The 20,388-nt window shown below is 43.8% G+C and overlaps 1 protein-coding gene across 2 annotated transcripts in view; it reads left to right on the plus strand.

Moving 5' to 3' along the window:
• The window catches only part of ZNF592 (zinc finger protein 592), a 42,036-nt gene extending 21,682 nt beyond the window's left edge, over positions 1–20,354 (plus strand). For both annotated transcript variants that reach the window (XM_034066227.1, XM_005142510.3), the window contains exons 4-10: positions 1,924–2,102; positions 6,698–6,874; positions 8,723–8,882; positions 11,707–11,985; positions 13,389–13,501; positions 16,907–17,042; positions 18,370–20,354. In XM_034066227.1, coding sequence (XP_033922118.1) covers positions 1,924–2,102; positions 6,698–6,874; positions 8,723–8,882; positions 11,707–11,985; positions 13,389–13,501; positions 16,907–17,042; positions 18,370–18,888 — 1,563 coding nt within the window. In that variant the 3' untranslated portion in view covers positions 18,889–20,354. The remainder of the gene's footprint in view (positions 1–1,923; positions 2,103–6,697; positions 6,875–8,722; positions 8,883–11,706; positions 11,986–13,388; positions 13,502–16,906; positions 17,043–18,369) is intronic.
• The last annotated feature ends 34 nt before the right edge of the window (positions 20,355–20,388 follow it).

Here is a 20,388-nt window from a genome sequence, read left to right on the forward strand (position 1 = left end):
ATGATGCTTTCTGTTACCTGCGGTGTTGTCCTGGGTTCAGCAGTAGCAGTCATTTTTACTCCTTCTTAGTAGCTGGTGCAGCGCTGTGTTTTTGACTTTCGGCCTGGGAACAGCACTGATAACACTGATGTTTTTAGTTACTGTTCAAATGTTTCGTCTGACCAAGGACTTTGTCAGCCTCATGCTCTGCCAGGGAGGAGGGGAAGCTGGGAGGAAGCAGAGACAGGACACCTGACCCAAACCAGCCAAAGAGGTATTCCATACCACAGCACGTCATGCCTGGGATGTAACTGAGAGTTACCCGTAAGGGCTGGTTCACTGCTCAGTTGAGCTGGGTATCGATGGGTGATATTGTATTCTCATCCCTTATTATTTCCCTTATCATTATTATTATTGGTGGTAGCAGCAGTGATTTGTGTTATACCTTAGTTACTGGACTGCTCTTATCTCAACCTGTGGGAGTTACATTCTTTCAGTTCTCCTCCCCATCCCTCTGGGAGTGGAGTGGGGGGGGAAGAAAGAGGGGGAGCAAGCGAGAGGGCTGTGTGGCTGACTTACAGCCTGGGCTTAAACCATGGCAGTGTTTTTGACAGTTCACTGGTGGATGTTGTATAGTGGAACATCACAGAGATGCTGCATAGAACAGCAATGATACAGAAAATGGAGTTGGCTCTTAATCTTTTTTCTTTGTCAGATTTAGGTGCTTCTCTCTCAGGTTTCTGAGCTCTGGCTACCAGCAGTAGAGCCTGCAGGACCTGGTTTGGTCCAGCTGTGTAGGCACATGCTGCATTAAAAGTTTTGCTTGACCATGTAGGCATACCCTCTGGTACAACTTGTCACCATATCTGAATGAATGAGCCCTGTAACCTTTAACAATAGCGGAAGAAATGATGTAGTTAAATTACCTGATGTGATAATCCATAATTAGCTGCTTGCTGTAGTTCATTCTTAAGCAGGAGTTAGGAGCAGAGGAATTGTGTGGGTTTTAATGACAGAATAGAGTTTGAGCTCCTAGAAGGCTCAAGGCTGTAGGTCTGGTGTCCATTCCAGCTTTACTCCTGCTTAGACATCAAGTAATATGCACCCTAGAGAGGATAAGTAGCTGCTCCTGGGTTTGAATGAATACAGAGGAGTTGAGGCACCTGTGAAAAGGAGCTGAGGTTTGACAGCTGTTGAAACTGGAGTGATATGTCCACATAAAACACTTTACACATCAAGTAAATGACGCATCTTCTGCAAAATGGTATTGATAGTAAGTGTGGCTCTTGGAAGGGTAGGGAAAAAGGTGGATTTCGTAAGGAGTGCAGAAATAGAGAAAGAGTCCTTGCATCATTTGTAGTTGTCATGTTTCTATAAAGATATCATAGCACATGTAGTTTGTGGTCTTTGAAAGTTCACATTTCAGTGGTCCAGTGAAATCTTTCAAGAGATACAAGTGTGGTTCTGGTGGTGAAGGCTGCTGTGTGTCAGGGCTGCATTGTGTTCAGCAGTGAGGATTTGGAGATGGGGTATGATGGAGTTTTCATGCTCTTTTAGTGTGACCTTGGTGCAGGGTGGGGACTTGTTGAGAAATGTGCTTTCTTTCTCAAATGCCTTAATGCAGAAATGAAAGCAATGACCAAGCAGAATATCGATAGAGCTAAGGGTGAAAGATTTTGTTTTCCTTTTTTAAGAGAAAAAAAGGGAAATAAGCTGCAGAGAACATGGCTTAAGAATGGAGACTGCCATCGGGAATGGCTAATGTGGAAGTTAGGGTTGTTGTGAAAAAAGGTGCTGAGGAGGCTAGCCAAAGAGCTTCGTAGAGTTGATGTTTTTACTAGAGGAATGTACTGGAGCTTCCTCTAAACCTGAAAGTTTTCTAGGCTGACTTGGGGGGACAAAGAAACAGAGGATAACTAACTAATGTAACCTTCCTCTCATCAGACATGTCAAGTGTGCCAGATGATGCTGCCCAACCAGTGCAGTTACTGCGCTCACCAGAGGATCCACGCTCACAAGTCTCCATACTGCTGCCCAGAGTGCGGTGCTGTCTGCCGCTCTGCCTACTTCCAGACTCACGTCAAGGAGAACTGCCTGCATTACTCCCGCAAAGTGGGATTCAGGTTTGTGCAGGTCCAGAGGGTCTGTGCTGACAAGAGGGAATGAGAAACTGGGATTTAGATTTTTGGAAATGTGTTGTCCTTGCAACAGAAACAAAAGAGGATGTAGCCAGGAGCTGGTGTGGTTTCCTGCATGATAAAACTTATTTCAAAATGGGGAATTACTAAATGGATTTAAGAGAGATTTCTGAGAGCAGAAATTATTTGAAGGCAGCTTTAAGCTGAAGGAACCTTGTGTTGAAGTTGCAGACGAGCTTCTCAGGATTGATATTTCCAGCAAAAAGATTGCAGATCTTAATCCTCTAAGTCTCTTTAAGGTTTGAACTTATATTTATGTAAGTTATAATGGTCTGAGGGATGTGTGCCTGCATGAGAAGGGCATAGATTATTTTCTTTTATGTGCCTACAACTCTCCAAACACTTCTCATGAACTGAGACAAATGGAGGAAGGCTCCCAAGGCTCTGGATGTAGTTGTGTGTGTGTGCATGCATGTGTTGTCTTCTCCAACCAAATTGATTGCTTTAATAAAAGACATTTTAATAAAGGACTTTTCCCTACAAGGCTTTCCTCCTTGGCATGTTTAGATCACCTCAACTGCAGCATGTCTCTTAAGACAGAGACAATTTACTTGGGAGATGAGACTAGCGGCCTTTGAATTTCTGTTTTTTCTCCTATTGACATTGAATACTTTGAGATTTAAAATGAATAGGGCAGTTTTTGCTCATGGAGCTATTCTTTTAAGATGGCTGCAAATTCAGGAAGCCTGTGTGGTTTGTTCTGAAATCTCACTTAGTTTTTCAAGGGCTTTTTCTTTCAACTATGAAGACAAGAAACACATAACAAACTGATTCTGAATTTAGTTATATACAGAGAAGGGGTTTTTTTATGTGGGATCTGATTGGAGGGGGCACAGCAAAGGATTAATTCCATAGCAAATTAAATGACTGTGATACTTGGGCTGTTTGAAAATAAGTTAATCTGAGAGAGGGAGGAAAGCTGAAAAATAATGTTTTACCTGAAATGGAAAAATTGGAATGGAGATGTCAGAAAACTAACCATGCGTTTGGTGCAGTTCTTTGGACTTTGCTGGTACCTGAGAATCTCAAATGCAGGCACAGCTTCAGCATGCTGAGCTGCTTGTGCAGCATCCCCATCCCTCTTGATGCCTCTATCAGTAATGTGTAACAGAGTTACATTGGCCCGAGCTGCACTATACGGGAAACTCAGTCTTTTAGCAGTGATCCAGTGCAACTCCTTTTGCCTCTATCTCTAAGTGATGGGCTTGCAGTGTAGAGCAGAGCTTGATCCTGACTCTTAACTGTATGACCTGGCATTTTTTAAAAACATTATTCATTCCAGATGTATTACAGTAATACCTTTATGATGCTGTCAGCAGTGAGAGCTTCTACAGATGTCATTAGCAAATGCCTTCTTTCTATGTCAAGGACATTAAAGAAGATTTAAACCAAGACAGAGCTCAAGAATGATGCTTGCAGGGCTTTCAGCTTTACCCGGCTTCTCTAAAAGCTAAATTTCTTTAATTTCTCTAGTTCTTTAACTTCTCTGCTCAAGCTCATCTGTGAAAACTGGGTAGACTTCTGTCTGTGCCATTCTTATTATCCTGCCTGTCTCTGCTGTTTTGGAAAAGGAAGAAATGAACTCTCATTGCAGAACCATATGTTGATAGTCCTTGGCATCTGCCCTTTGGTCATGTAGTAACTTCATTTCTTTCCCTTCTGTTACTTGAAGAGCTGAAAAGCTGAGAGGTTCTTTTAAATCCTTCCCAGGATCAGCTCTATTTTGCTGCTGCTCACTATATCCTTGATTTTATTGATTTTCTGATGCATAAGTTTGGGGTTTGTTGTTTTTGTTTTTTATTTTGGGGGGTGTGTTCAGTCCTTATTCTGTCTCCTGTTCTCCTAATACCCCAATGCGTTCAGTGAAGTTTGGAGTAAGACTGTTTTATTGGGTTTTAATCATGGCAAGTGATTGCATTGAAAATGAGAAAGGCCTTCTGCAGTTAAAAATTAAAATCACCAAGTCTGTCCTAAATGCTTCTTCCACTTGGCTCCAAGTGTCACCTCCCCACCTTTTCCAAGTACCTTCTGGCTCTCTCCACTGATCTGGGGCTCATTTTCCTGCTTGGTGCCATCTGGAGAGTTGAGAGGCTGGAAGGTGACAGCACAGGAAATGTTCAGAGGGTTAAGACAACATCTTGTAGCTTTATCTTCTCTTGCAGGCTGCTTTCCAAGACTTTTACACCACCCCTCCTTGCCCTGGGGCTATCCAAGAGTCTTCTCTGGCAAATTACTCTCCCTCCCCTCCTTCCTGGGGAGATGATAGCGGAATTTGCAATTTGTAGAAATTACATGGCAAGCCTCTGACATCCTCCATCCACTTTGTTCTGCTAATTGCTTTACTTTATCAAACTTCATCCTGCTGGCACTGGAATTCTTGATTACAAAGTGCCTGTTGTTTAAACTTCCATTTACTGTAAATTAAATCAACTTGTAATCATTTGACCTTGAGCTAGTACTTATTTCATCCCTAATTCTAATTGGAGTACTTACCAAAACTAAGCAGAACGCAGAACCATCTATTGTTAGTTCAGGGAGTGCTTGTGGAAGAAACCTGTTGGATATTCCTGGATGTAACAGCCAAACCTTACTGTCAGGATTAGTACTTGTTCTTCCATTTATACTTGGAGAATTTATTTTTCCATAATAACATGGTTCCTGATGTTACTATCCTAGAAAGTCTCTCTCTGTGTCACATGAGGATCAGGCTTGAAGGCAGAGCTGCCTGGGCAGGATGTTTTCATGCTTCCCCAAAGATGACACCAGCTGTTATCACTTCCCTCTCTAAACTTAAGAACACTACATCTGTGTCTAGATTTTGGGGGGAGAGGGTTCAGCTCCCTCATGCTGGCTTCTGCCTAACGATCTTTTGAAGTATGACTTCAAAGCATGGGGGTGATTCCTGAACACTGTTGGAAGGCTCATTTGGAGGGAAGGATAATCTAGCGGCTTGTTTGGTTTTGATACAGGCTTGGAGCTCTTCCAGTTGTTCGGTAGTTGGGGTCCATCTACGACAGCAGCATCTGTGCTGCGGCACTGCTGAGCACACAAACAGCAGACCTCAGAATGAGGCAAAAAAGATATTTCTAAGGCGACTTAGCTCCAGGTTTACTGGAGGAAGTTATCCCTTGGGTGCCTCTCACATCCTACAAGCACAAGCATTGGCCCCATAGGTTGCCTGGCTGAGCTCCACTGTAATGGTCTGTATGTGCAATGCTGACTCAAGCGGAGGTCTGCCACTAGTCATTTTGAGTGACACTTCTTAGGAAAGGGTTTTCTAGCACCTGATTAGCATACGTGCCCCTGTGGGCATGGTGAACCCCATGGCTGGTGTGGCCAAGGCAGGCAAGGACAGTCTGCATCTTCATGAGCCCTTGAGTGGTGTGTGGCTGCTCTCAGAGTACAGCAGGTGGATGGGTTCTTGAGAGGAATATTAGTTAAAAACAGGAAGACTGCTGGTGGTTTCCATGCTGAGGGAGTACCAGGCAAGATCTGTCACAGAGTGCACTAGGAGGAGAGGCAGGCTGGAACCAGTGGCATGACCCTGGCACTCTGCCTGTCCATGTTTTTAGCTGCCAAAAAGAATCCTTTGGCTTCACATGCAATCTCTGCTCTTCCTGGAGCATCCACCCAGCTCCCAGGCAAGCACTTCCTAGGCAACACCTGTGTGTTAATGATTTTAATGAGTTTAATCAGTTCCTTACATGTTTCTGTTGCTGTTTTCAGTATCTTTGCTGTTGCTGTTATTTTCTGGTGCTTAGTGGGGAATGAGAACCAATTGTACAGGGTTCCTGAGGATCTTTTTTGTTTCGTACTGGAGACTGAGTGGTATTTATGCTGAGATCTCATCAGATACTTTAGTTCTTCACTTTCATCTGTGGCAGAGTTGACTTTCACAGATACAGGGCTGGCGTTTTGCTGAACCACATTTTCCTTTATTCTTTCTGTGTTGTTTTAGTTTCTGAAGGCTAATTTTATAGATATTGTCACACATCTGCCCAGCCTGTGAATTCCTGTATTGTGGTTTAACCCCAGCCAGCAGCTCAGCCCAGTGCAGCCTCTCACTCACCCCTGCCCAGTGAGATGGGGAAAAGAATCAGAAAGGTAAAAGTGAGGAAACTCATGGGTTGAAGTAAAGACAGGTTATTAGGTAAATAAAAGCTAACACAGAAGCAAAGCAAATCGAGGAATTTATTCCCTGCTTCCCATTGCAGGCAGGTGTTCAGCCATCCCCAGGAAATTTGGGCTCCATCACACATAACACACATCCATGAATTATCAACACTGTTTTCAGCACAAATCCAAAACACAGCCCCGTACTAGCCCGTACAAAGAAAATTACCCCAGACAAAACAAGCACACCTGTATTCTATTCCTCCTTGACCCTTGCATGTTGCTATTGAAGGTACTAAATAAGGACCCACCATAGCCTGGTGCTTGCTTCTGCCTGTGCCACTTTGTGTGAATCTTGGAAGCAGCACTGTGGCTGTAACTTGGCTCTTTCTTTTTGTGTCCCCCAGGTGCATCCATTGTGGAGTTGTCTTCATGACCCTCGCCATGCTCAAAGTGCACATCCATGAGAAACACTGCGAAGTCTTCCACAAGTGTTCTTTTTGCCCGATGGCCTTCAAGTCAGCTGACAGCACCACGACTCACATGACCAGCCAGCACCCAGCAGAGCCTCACAAGACTACTCAGTAAATATTTCATATTTATCATTTCCTCTTCTCCCTTGCTGGGTAGCTCCAGGATTCCTCCTTTGCCTCCCATTTTTTTCCTATTTCTGGTTTCTGTCCTCATATGAGAAGAACTGCTGCTTTGTCTGCTGGTGCAGGTCTGTGCCTAACCACAGTGTGCTCTTCTTCGTACAAACGTGGTCCCCTGGGTAGGAGAAGAGGAATTTGGGCAAGAAAAACCTGAATATCACAGAATGATAAAATCATAGAATGTTTGTGTTGGAAAGGACCTTAATATCATCCATTTCCAACCCCCCTGCCATGGGCAGGGACACTTTCCACTAGACCATGTTGCCCGAGGCTCTGTCCAACCAGACTTTGAACACTGCAAGGCATGTGGCATTTACCACTTCTCTGGACAGCCTGTTCCAGTGCCTCACCATTCTCACAGGGAAGAGCTTCCTGAACTTCTAACCTGAACTTCCCCTGTTTCAGTTTGAACCCATCACCCCGTGTCCTGTTGCTACAGTCCCTGATGAAGAGTCCCTCTCCAGCATCCTTGTAGTCCCCTTTAGACACTGGAAGGTGCTCTGAGGTAACAACACAGCTTCTCTTCTCCAGGCTGAACTGCCCCAATGTTCACAGTCTGTCTCCATCCAGGAGGTGCTCCAGCCCCTGGATCATCCTCACAGCATCCTCTGGACTTGCTCCAACAGCTCCATTTCCTCCTTATGTTGAGAACACCAGCACTGGATACAGTGCTGCAAGTGGGGTCTCAGGAGAGCAGAGTAGAGGGGCAGGATCACCTCCCTTCACCTGCCTGGGACACAGTTGATTTCTGGGCTCAAGTGCACACTGAAGCCATCTCATGTTCAGTTTCTCATCAAGCAGCACCCCCAAGTCCTTCTCTTCAGGGTTGCTCTGAATCAGGTCTCTGCTGTGCCTGGGATTGCCCCATTGTGACTGGGTTGATTGAGCTTCAAGAGGTTGGCATTGGCCGCCTCTCCAGCGTGACCAGGTCCCTCTGGATCCCATCCCTTCCCTCCAGCATATCCACTGAACCGCACAGCTTGGTATCATCACAGACTTGCTGAGTGTGCATCAATCCCACTGTCCATGTCACCAGCAAAGATGTTGAACAGGATCAGTCCCAACACCAAACCTGAGGGACACCGCTCATTACCCATCTCCAGTTGGACATTGAGCTGTTAACTGCGACTCTGTGTGTGGCCATTCAGCCAATTCTGTATGCACCATATGGTCTATCCATCAAATTTATGTCTCTCCAGTTTAGAGACAAAGATACCTGTAAAAGGAACTTAACTGTCACCTCATTGTGCAGCAGGACCCACAGTGGCATTTCTTGGTAGAGGGCTCCAGAGTAACTGCTGCATCTTGCACTTGAAAGAAAGAGGAGAGTTACGCCATACATCATTGACCCAGAAATCACTAGAGAGAAACCTCCTGTGTTTTCCACTCTGCAGCTCTCCCTTCCAAGGCTTGAGCTAGTGCCAGATTGTATGCTTTAAGGGAGGAACTATGTAAAGGTGGGATTGAAGGTAGTGTGTAGCTAGCTGGTATACTTTGAATTTGCTCCCATCTGTCTGCACTTACATGCACACACAGAGTTATGCATATGCATAGAAGTAAACCTATTTTTAGAAAGCTGTGGTATGTGCCTGAGGCGTTTTGTTGTTCTTCCTAGTTGAGTTGATGGTTAGGTTGTCCACGTGGGTGTGTGTTGACAATCCATTGAGAGCACATCCCTTCTCAGAAACCCATCACTTTCTGAAGTTGCTGAGATAACTTTATGCACTGTCTTAAAATAACTAACAAAGAGAGACTGAGTTTACATTTTAATTGTTCCAGGGTGATCTACAAATGTTCTTGTGAGACGGTCTTTAACAAGAAGAAGCTGCTACAAGAGCATTTCCAGCAGAACACCAACAAGTTGTTAGTGGGAGTGTTCAAGTGCCCACAGTGTCAGTTGGTGTATATGCAGAAACAGCAGTTAATGCAGCACGTTAAGGTAGGTAATACCCACTATTTGCTGATAGCAGATCCTCTTATTTGACTCCACAAAGAGTTTATATCAACTCCGTGAGAAGATAGGTTAAGGAAGTGGAAGGTTCTTGAGGAATATATTAGTGGAAAAATAGACTACAGTGATTTACAGTATTATCTGGAAACATCAGTGGAGCATTTTGTGTTAGTTGGTAATAATGCAGGCAGTTACTTTCATCTATATGTAATTTAACTTTATGACAAAGGCTCATTTTCTGTGAATACATTAATTCAATTTTTAACTGTCCTGTATTAAACCCAAGGAAGTGATTAAGCCAGAGCAGAAGCTTTATCATTGGTTGGGAGACAGGGAGTATTGTCTGCCCACAGTGTTACTCAATTTATAGAATGAGAGCTGAATCTCCCTCTTCTGGGTGCTCACTAGAGAGTTTTGACCCCTTGCAGCTGCCTCAGGGAAGCTGCATGGCATTTAACAATTCACTTCTCTGGCTGCTCCTCTCACCTGAGAACTGCACCAGACTGCAAAAGGGGAGCATGACAGAGGCAGAAGTGATTGCCCTGGAGGTGTACCAGCCTTGGGGAGGTGGGATCCCCACTTCATCTATATTGGCACCAGTCAGGCTGCTCCAAGAAGATGGTCTGAAATGGATAGTTGTGTGCAACCCCAAAACCTCAGTAATGGCTCATATTGCAGTAAGCACAGCATTTGCCTCACTGTCATTCATTGCTCTTTTACACATACGAAAAATCAGTTATGCATTTAGTGGTGTTTTCTAGCAGGATGCGTTTGAGGACTTGCAGATCTGCTTATCCCATGAATGTGCTATGCCACATTTTTCTGTTGTCTTGGTGAATATGTTTCTATGTACAGTGTCTAACAATGCTGTTGTGGAAATCCTCTCAGATTTCTTGGTGCCATTCTGAAGCAAGAGCTCGCAAAGTCTTATTGCCCTTTGATTAGAAAAAAAAAAGTGACATATTTTTTTTAATCAATAACTTGACTTTGTTTATACTTTCACTTGAAAAGCCAGAAGATCTATTAGTTTGCTGCTAAAAGCAAAAACCATTCAAAACTACTTCTTTGCTCTCTCCTTCATGCCTTTAACTTGCAAATCTGGAACTGCTTTGCATGCAGTAATGAATTAAATTTTGAAGCCCTCCTATGAAGTTGATGATACCTAATCTTCTTGTATTATAGCTAGGAAAATAGAGCTGAGATTAAGGCTGGGACTTTCAAAGAGGCATTCAACCCCAATGCTAAAATGCAAGCTTGAGTTGAGGTACACAACTTGCTTTGGCTCATTTCCAAATCCCACCCCCAGGGACCTGTCTGCAGCAGTTTGTGCACCAGCACCTTGACATCTCCATACAAAACTTTTGTCTTTTAACTGAGAGGCTGTATTTGGCAATCGACATATCTTTGAGACGGTCATTACAGACAGCTTTTTGGCTGTGTCAGGACAGTAATTGCACTAACCTATCTCTCCTATCCATCTCTCTATCGGATCCTGCTCCGTTATGCAATAGAGAGTTTATAGTCTAATGTGTGCCTAGATGCAAAATAAAGAAGCCATGTGCCTCCTCATCCTTCCTGGCTTTCCATTGTTAGCGCATAAGAGTAGGAGTTAGATGGTCTGGTTCCTGTTATTAATTCTTCAGAGAAGACAGTTGATTTTTCTGTGCTCCTTTCTACCACCTCCCCGTGGTGTAATAACAGGAGAAAATGAGTAATGGGCACTAATGTACCCTGCTCTGAAATCACTCTTGAGATTTCCAGATGGGGTGAAAGGTGAACTGTTCCTGTTACCCTGGCAGTGCTGTGGAGCTGCTGTCGTTGCCCTGCCATTGCATGACAGAGCTTCTGTGAACATCAGCTGGATCAGGTGCAAAGCACACGGGCTTCTCAGATGAGACACTGTGTTTTGACATTTGTTTGGTGTCTGACCCCCAGAAAGATTTCCAAAGGCTTGGGGCCTTCCTGTGTTGAAACTTTACCCGTTACTAATTACAGTGCACAATTAAACCTCTAAATTATTCTTTTGTGTCAATGAACTGTTCTTGTTCCTGGGGGAGTGTCTTGAGGTTTCTTTGGTATGTTGCTATTTTACTTGCTTTTGCTTTCCCACAGCTCTTTGCTTGTGGATTATTTTCCTTATATTCAATTTTCTTTGTTGAAATAACTTCTGGGGGGATCTTGGCCTGTTGAACAACCAAAGAGCCTGGAGCCATGTGCCTTGTAAGGCTGTTTTCTGGCTTTATGCTTGCTTTTATTTGTCAGGAACCAAGATTTGAACCGTGAAAATGTAAATAGCAATAGATGGTGTGGAACTGAAGAAGGTGGGGTTAGAGAAACTGAGAGGTTGTCTCTTCCTGTCCCTTGAGCAAAGATGAAGCAGCTTTGGAGCCCCAAGATAAAAGCAGATGTTTCATTCAGAGCTTACCAAAGCTTAGTGGTTTTAGAGCTTAGGCTCTTGCAATAATGACAATTAACATTTCTCTTCCATTACATCTTCCCTGTTTAACCAGAGTTCCTAGAGCTCATACAAAATATTAAACAGGCAGCACCAAGGAGTTGCTGTTGTCATGCAGGGAGCATAAATAGAAGCTTCATATTTCTCTGGAAAATCTCTTGCTGGGGAAAGCACTGTAGCCAGGTTCAAGGGGAAATGAGAAGATGTGTGGGAGCAAGACATCAGGATATTGTTTTGGGGGATGGGTGGGGTTAAATTATTAATTTAAATAGTAAATGTTTTTTACTTATAAATAAAGATGTATAACATGAATTGCATATAAATGTTATACACGATTCCATTATTATTGTCATCTAGGGTGTTCATGGAGTCCCCCAAAATCCTGAGGAGCTCTCAAACTTCCGACAGAAATCTGAGAAGGCATCAAGGAACCAGGTTCATACCCCAGCAAAGGAGCTGTCTGTGGCCAACGGGACTTCCCACTCCCCTCTGATGAGGAGGGACATGAGGGTGGAAGGATACAATCCCAAAACCAAGTCCAGGCTGAGAAGAACTGGTTGGACTTGCAAGGAATGTTCACAGTGGATCCCCGATCGGGAAACCTATGTGTCCCACATGAAGAGAAGTCATGGAAGGGTAAGGACTCAGACGAAACACTTCAACTAGGAAACAAGCTATTTTGAGCAAAGGAGTCTGGTAATTGTTAATATTTGGGGCAAAAAGAAACTGAGTCTGCTTGCAGCTCACTGAGGAGTTAGCTCAGGGTCAGAACAAAGAAAAAATATGTAGCCTGTTGTAAGTACATTTTCTGTCCTTGATGGTATACTCTACAACCTGCATACTTCATCCTCTTTGCTGCTCCTTTCCCACTGCATTTCATGTCAGGCTTCCTCTTTGTCACATCTGGGTAAGTGGATAGAATGTCGTATCTTCTCCATCTTCTCTATCCTTCTTCATCGTATCTGTTGGTTCAACAGTTTGATCTAAATTGTCTATACTCAAAGTTACAGAAGGACACACAGTTTTCCCACATGCTGTATTGTTTGGTAGACATCACTACACCTAACTGGGGAAGAGTTACAGGCTTATCCAGTGCAGAGCCCTTTGTTACAAGAACTGTAAATCTCAATTTGTTGTTTTCATCCAGCTCAGGCCTTGTGTTGCCTTGACTTACATCTGTCAAGCTAATCTTCCTGGCAGAACATAGGCCAAGATGTTGTGTACAGCCAGATTTCTTAGTACTTTAACATCAGGACTTCTTGTTCTGTACACTGACTCACCCTTATTGAGGCTGTTGAAATGTGGATCATGGACTTTGACTCCTTTTAGCTTGACTTGGGGAGTGGTGGATTGTTCCACTTGATAAGTATCAAGAATATGGGGACAGGGTGAGAATGCTGTATTTTCCTATTTGAATTCACTAGAAGTAGGAAATTTGCCAAATATGGCAGTTGAATACATACATCTATTTATTAAGTCTAAGAAGATATTAAATGGAATGCATGCAGATTATATGAAGGACTGGATGAAAGGAAGAGGCTAGTTATGGAGCAGAGTTGTTTAGGGGGATGAGGATAGCATACATGGTTAACAAGTGGGACTATATGATGCTCTTTAACATCTTGCCCTTCTATTGTGCTGAATTATGAGGAGAGAGAAGGGTAAGTGAACTTTACTTTACATTGGGGTCCTGCGTTCTTCTGTGGCAGAAAGGTGTTTCCACTGAATTAATTCTGCAGAGGGTCCTGTAGTGAAATGAGGCCCAGGAGAAGCAGCTAATGCAGTTCCTATTAAAAATAATAAATGAAAATCAAGCATGTGCTTTAACTAGTCCTGGTTTTTGTAAGATCAGTGCTAGGATTAGCCAATGGTTGGGCTGAGTATAAGTGGGACCCCAAAATCTCAGTGATGTTTATCAGTGGAAGAGGGATTTTTTTGCACCCAAGAGGTAAGGTCAAGCTGAAGATCATGGGAATGTAAGAATCCAGCCAGTGCCTTCCTCTCCCTGTTATTAAAATATATTTCTGTTCTTCTGCTAGTCTGTGAAGAGGTATCCCTGTCGACAGTGTGAACGCTCATTTAACGCCTCCAACAGTCTGCGCAGACACATCCGCAATAATCATGACACAGCAAAGAAAGTTTATACTTGCTGGTATGTACTGAACACCCCTTTTGACATTTGTTTTCAACACCAGGCTAAGCCTTTGGGTTTGGAAGCCCTTTGTAATAGATTGTGTCTGCTCCTCTCTGCTCCAGGCTGTAAGTTACTGAGGGAGAGTGAGAAGAAAAGTATGTTAAACATGAGAGACTTGGCTAAAATAAGTCCTTGCTTTTGACTGCAAAATGCCCTTTGGAAACTTAGGACGAGGTTTGATTTGAAACCTGCAAGTGCAAAATTCAAATTATATTGGACACCCTTGTGGAACAACCTGTATAATATTGGGCCACTCTTTTGCGACTTTGTGGTTGATGGGGTCATTCATCACTCTTGTGCCTTTCCCATGAGAAAGTGGTACAAAAGGTATGTAAAGTCTTAGTGAACACGGGCATGGGTGCTGGATCTTGCCACCACTGTATACAGGCAGAACTGACCGCACAAGCTGCAGGGCAATGGAGAAGCCTGCTGGATTTGCTTGAGAAGATGCACCTCAAAGTTTGATAATGGATTTGGAGACTTGAGATGAGCTATGTGAATCAGCAGTGAATGAAAATCATTGCTGGGGAACATTTTTTTAGCTGTGAATACAGTCTCAGTTCAGGACAAAGCCCAGTGCTTACAGAACTGCCTCTAAAACAGCTGCGTTCTCATCTGCTGTTGCAGAATAAGTCGTATCTGAGTGACTGTGCAGACTTGCTTCCTGTCTCATTCTGACACATCCTTCTGAAAAAAGAATTAAAACCCCACATTTGTGTTGAAGGGAAGTTTGCAGAAATGGAGGTTGGAGGATTTTCATTATGTAACTAAGATTTTGGCTTAACACAAGTGTTTCTGAAGAGTGTCCTGTCACTTTACTGCACTTAAGTTACTAAAAGCCTGTCTTGAAGAGTACATCCTCATGTGTTTTATTTCTTTGGACTGTGTAGTGAGCCACAGTAGCTTTCAGTAAATGGGTAAAGTATTGGCATTGACACTGGGGCCTAATAAGAATATATTCCTGATGCATTTTTCAGACAGGACTTCTAAACTTTCCATTTCTTGTAACTGTGCTTTGAGTTGGAACCTCTGGAGAAGGTGAAATGTTGGCTCCCAGTATGTTTGATTACGTGGCTGATGATCTTTGGAGTTAAGTGCACCTGATTTGCATCTGTGTATTCTCTCTGGATCAGTTGTTTTCAAAGTGCAGTGTATCAGAACCAAAATCAACTTAAGGCCTAGCTGGGAAGAAGGATTTGTTTAATAGCCTTGGACATGCCCGCCTGCTGTCTGCATTAGCTTGTACAGGCCCTGGAGTCCAGCTTCTCTATTATGTTTCAAAACAACACACAGTTGTGGATGCACAGATTCACAGAAGAGAAGGCACAGCTAGAAACTCAAGTGAATTGTGGTTGTGTTTATTTATCAAGTTTGTAGTTGCACCTTCTCAGAATCTGTTGATGAAGTCTTAACTGGAGAGTGGTTGTGCTCTTTAATTATTGTAGTGAGGGAGTTAGTGCATTCACAGCACTCTTCAAATAAAACATCTCCCTTGAAATACTTGTCCTGGCATCTCCAACAGCTGCTCTTTGTCTCGATCTGAGGTGTTCTACTCAGTCTCGCCTTTGTTCCCTCTTAGTTTGTCCAAAGTGCTGTTTTAAAAATCTCCTCTGTGACTGTTGTTTGCAAATCCTCCCATTTCTTTGAATTCCTCCTCAGCTCCATTGTGCTCTCTGTAAGGCATCACATCTTTGCTGCTCCTTTTGCCTTGGTTGCTGGTGTCTCTTTTAGTTTTTCCCACCAGGCAGTTTGTATCAGTCTCACCTGTTATGCCCTTCAGGACCGTGATGCTTTAACTTCTTTGGCACCCTTCTCTCTTGGATTTCCATGAGTAAATGAGTAAAATTTGTCATTGATCCAGCAATTGAGTATTTTGGTGACTTCAGCGTGGTGTCTGGTAGGTCTCCTCCTTCTGGCTTCTAAATTTCATGCTGTGATTTCCCCTTCTCCCCCTGCCCTACTTAGGGCTCTGCTTTCTGTTAAATTTGTAGGGAGAAACCAGTGATGGAGGACTTGCTTGGACACCCTCCTGCCAAGCTTGTCACTGGAGTAATTCAGGTTAGGAAAGTAATCTTTCTCTGCTCACATGAAAAGAATTCTAAATTAGGACAAATTGCAAAATATTCTGATGTGTTACATATTTTTTTTCATAATTCACTTGGTTATTGTTACGAGAACTTGCTCTCATTTCCCAAGGCTTAAGTACAGACTGTCTGGAACACTTGATTTTCAACATGTTTATTTTTGATAAATATCACTTAATAATCTCTCATCTTTCTTCCATGAGGAATCAAAAATCCATCATTATTAAATATTGATATATCATCTAAGCAGTTCCTGTTAAAAAACAGAAGTATTTCACATCATTACTGACTGTCATTTAATTACTGGAAGCTCAGGAGGAATCTTCTTCTCTCCTTTTAAAATACATCTTTGCTGCCCAGAGACACTTACCTCCTTGCTGATGCTTTTCATCCTTCCCTGCTTGCATTTCAACTGCAATTTGTGTATTTCAGAGAAGTCCAGTGTAACTTGCCTTGCTGCTCAAGTCGATGTGTAGCTGATGAACCTTCCCTGTGTCACACTGCAGGCAGCAGAACAGTAGTCAATCGTGGGTTTCACAGAGACCTCTGTGTACTTCACTGCTGCAGGGGGTGGGTTACTATGTCTGTAAGACATAGCATTTATTTCCAGTAGACTTTGGTCATCTGGGAGTCAAGGTGGCATATTCACATCTCCTTTTGAAATGAAAGCTCTTGAAATGGCAGCTCTTAAGTCCTACCAAGTTTTAACATGAATAGTTACATACTTGATGCATTCCTGAATGCTTCTGCCTAGCTTATTGTTAAAGTTGAAAGTTCAGCAGTTATGTAAGAATTTTCAGTGTGCCATGATACAGATGGTCTTGTGGATGGGATGCTGCCATGGTGCTTGGGAACACTGGCTGCTGAACCTGGTTCTGCTGTCAGCCTCGTTGGTGCTACACAAGTCATGAGGTCCCTCTGTGCCTATGTCTCTCATTTCAGAGTTGTTTCCCGCTCTGCATTTTCCATCTTGGTTATTTATCTTCTATAGCATGTATCACAGTGAGCCTGATCTCCACTAGTCCCTGTATTTATTTAGTACTGGACTGTACATAAGATGTGCCCTACTTTCATTCCCATTCATGCTTACTCAGGGGTAATGTTTTATTATTAAACCAGCAATTTGCTACATATTTTGGTAATCTAATTGTACATTACTGTCCAGCATCTCCACTCCAGTGACACCTATTGGTTTGGCACATAACAAAGACCTGTTTGAATGGAAACAAGGAGCTGGGCATTTCCTCTAATAAATTTTCTTCCTTTTTGTATTTCCAAGGTACTGCACAGATGAAAATCAGACATTTCCTCAGCCGTTCATGCTGGAGAATCACATCAGCCTCATGCATGGCATCAAAAACCCAGACTTATCCCAGATGGCCAAAGCAAAAGCTCCAGAGAGAGACACAGCAGAAGTAACTGATATATTTTCATTGAAAAATAAATGTACCTGGCGAGTAGCTATTCCCTTGGGGTGTTATATCAAGGCCTCTCATCCACCTGGCAGATTTTCTTGTCCTCCTTTCAGCTCCATCCAGTTTGCTTCTCTCTGGCAGTGTCAGGATCAGCTGCACTTCAGCTGAAAGTGCACAACATATCTTGCATTTTTCAAGATATTCCTGAACATGTGGCCTTATGTTTTACTGGCCTTTTTGCAGTCTGCTTTGTAACCAGGTGTAATTTAGATTGTTATTAGCCTTGTTTGCCCCTGCCGCTCTGGTCATGGGTTTGCTACATTTTTCCTCTTTTTCCCTTGTTTTTTTTTCTGCTAGTTACAAAAGGGATTTTTGTCTTTTAAAATAATTACTACTTAGATCCACTCCCTACGTGAACTGCCTTCCTCCTGAGTAGGACTGTGTAATTTGTTTTCAGCAAGTGTAACTGGTCAACTGATTTGATTTTGGGTCAGTTTGGAGTGGAGGGTTGGCTGATTGGGCTCTTTGCTCCATTTACTTTAAAAATACATGTACCTTATCCATGTCACTGTAGTTTATCATTCACCTGATTTCTTGAGGGATCACAGCCAAGACTGACTCTCCTCTGTATTTATGCTGTAAGAAAATGTGGAGAAACCCAAGAATTCACTTCCATGAGCCGGTGGCTGCTTCCCCAAGCAGAGCCACATGGCTAACCAGGGACCGCCAGAGGCTTCCCACGGCTCCAGCAGGTCTCTTCAAATACAAGGCTATAAGCTGTATTCTAAACAAAGACTGCTCAGTGCTGCTGGATAAGGAGATAAGAAAATCATGTCAAGGGATGTATGCAAGTGTGCCATCCTCATGGGAAGAGAAGCACACTGTGGGATGAGGGGATGAGTTCATTAGAAATGCCATGAAGAAAAAGCCTGAGTGCAGGGGAGAATGCTCGGAGTTAAATCTGAGAAGCGTTGTCTGGGCCAATGACCATTCCCGTGTCCCTCAGCTCTCCCTGCTTGGTGGGCTCCTCCTTCCCACACCAAGTTCACATTCTCTTTCACCATCATGTTCCTGCCCAGGCACCCCTTACCAGGTCTCCAGTTGCAGGACAGCAGTTGAGATCATGCATGTTGGGGTGAGGGGTTTGGGTGCTGGGAAGAAAGGACATGTGACACAAGTCCTGTGGCACAGCTTTGTCTAGTTTGTTTCAAAATACCGATGTGGATTCACCCACAGGTGTCTTCAGATACACCTGTGGAATTGAGCACTTGCTCTTCCCAGGGCTCAAGCAAGGAAGTAACATTTTAATCTCTTGTTTCTTTTTAAGGCAAAATCTCCAAAGAGGATGGCAGTGGATGAGCTGGGACAGGCAGAGACCGCTGCGGGTTCAGGCGCACCGCCAGCCAAAAAACTGAGAGCGCACTGGAAATGCGCCAAGTGTGGATTCACGACAGACGTCAGCACTGAGTTTCAGGAACACATACCTCGGCACAAGACAGACAGCTCCACCTACCAGTGCTTATTCTGTGGCTTGTGCTACACCTCTCACATCTCTCTGAACAGACACCTCTTCATTGTTCATAAAGTAAAAGATGAGGAGGACGAGGAAGAGGAGGAAGAAGAAGAGGAGGAGGAGGAAGATGCAAGGCAGAAGGTAGAAAGGGAGATAGGTGAGAATGGACACGAGGGCTATAATGGTGAGATGAACACTACAACAGAAGAAGAAAACCTGAAATGTAGAGAGTGCAAAAGTGACTCAGCTCCTTGTGAACACAGTCAGACGTGTGGTGTGGAGGGTCCTAATAGCACCTCGCAGAACAATCATTCAAAGTCTCTTAAGACTTAAAAACAAAAAAAAAACCTTTTGGTTGGTTGGGGTTTTTTTTTGTTGGAGGGTTTTTACTCAAAATACAGGGTGGGGATGGGGCGAATCTCTGAAATATTCTGTTGATTTCTTGGAATGGACATAGCTTTCCGTTAACCTCTATTTGTAAGGGAAATTTAAAAAGGAAAACCCAACCCTGCTATTGCATCCTAAGCACTAACTCTCTGCCAGATCAGAGAGTTGAAAAGGGAAAGCAGGGCAAGAATCCTTGCTGGAGTTTGTCCCAACTCCTGAGGATCAAGGAGCACTTTCTGCAGCTGCAGTTTCCTTAAGATGAGCTCTCCTCCAAGTGTGCACTGCCTCAGCCTCTGTACGGAGCCCAAGCCTTGCCTTCCCTATTGCTTTCTTTCTCCTATTTATGGCTTATTTTTTCTCTTCCCATCCTGCCTTTGTTTTATTCATTTTAACTCATAACAGCAAAACACGTTTGTCAGGACCATGCTGGCTGATCCAGGATCTTCTGTGTTACACGGGACAGGTTCAAGCTGTAAGTTGTGCTGTTTTTTCTTTAATTGCCAGAATAACAACCTTATTTTCCAAAATGCAGTTTAATGAAGTGTCTAAGACCTGAATCATCCTGAAAGAGAATTCTGTAGCTGACATCCTCGGGTGAGCACAGCCCAAAGTCACGTGTCCTGTTAAGGCGGGCCTGGTCACCTTGGGATGTGTGGGCCACCTGTCAGTGGAGTTGCACTGCTGGAAGTTGTCCCCTGGAGGGGAGCAGCAAGGCCTGGTGCCTGGCAGCTTGTCCCAGAGGGGAGCTTGGGCAGCACCCGGTGGCAAGTTGGCACCATCCCAGAAGGGGAAAACATGCCCCTGCCCCCCATCCTATCCCTGTCCATGGCATCAGTTGGAGTGAAACCACCCCAGCACTGCTGACAGCATCACTAGGTGCTGGTGCGCCCTGCAGCTTGGGCTGAGCTGTGGCAGCAGACTGGGGGTCACAGCCCACAGGGGGGTTCCATCCGTAGCTCTTCTCCCGACACGGCTCAGCATTACTGCCACTTGGTAGACGTTTCCTTCCGCACAGTCATATTGACTCCCCCTCCTCAGCTGTTCCCCCATCACACGCGCTTTGTGTAGAACTATCTCCTATGCCATTATTTTTTTAATTACATTGAGCCAGAACCCCGCTCATTATTGTTTACTATGACGATGTTTAAATAATTTAAGAACTATTTATCTTACTGCATTCGGATCGCTCACCCGCTCGTCTCGACGTGTTTTGATACGAACAGTTTGGACTCTTTGTATTTTTTGATACGGTGTACGTTAGCCTAGGGGATGTTTTACCAGGTAGCCTACGTAGAACTAAGGATAGCAGGGGGCACCCCCAAGCCACCACGTATCTATTTAACCCGCAGCGGCGTCCGTGCCTTGCTATGATGTTTACTTCGAAATATCGCAAATAAAAGCATCCAAGGGTCCCTGCCTGGCGTCGTTCTTCCCCATCCGGGGCGG

This window comes from Melopsittacus undulatus, chromosome 9, assembly GCF_012275295.1.
Source record: "Melopsittacus undulatus isolate bMelUnd1 chromosome 9, bMelUnd1.mat.Z, whole genome shotgun sequence".
Classification (NCBI taxonomy): domain Eukaryota; kingdom Metazoa; phylum Chordata; class Aves; order Psittaciformes; family Psittaculidae; genus Melopsittacus; species Melopsittacus undulatus.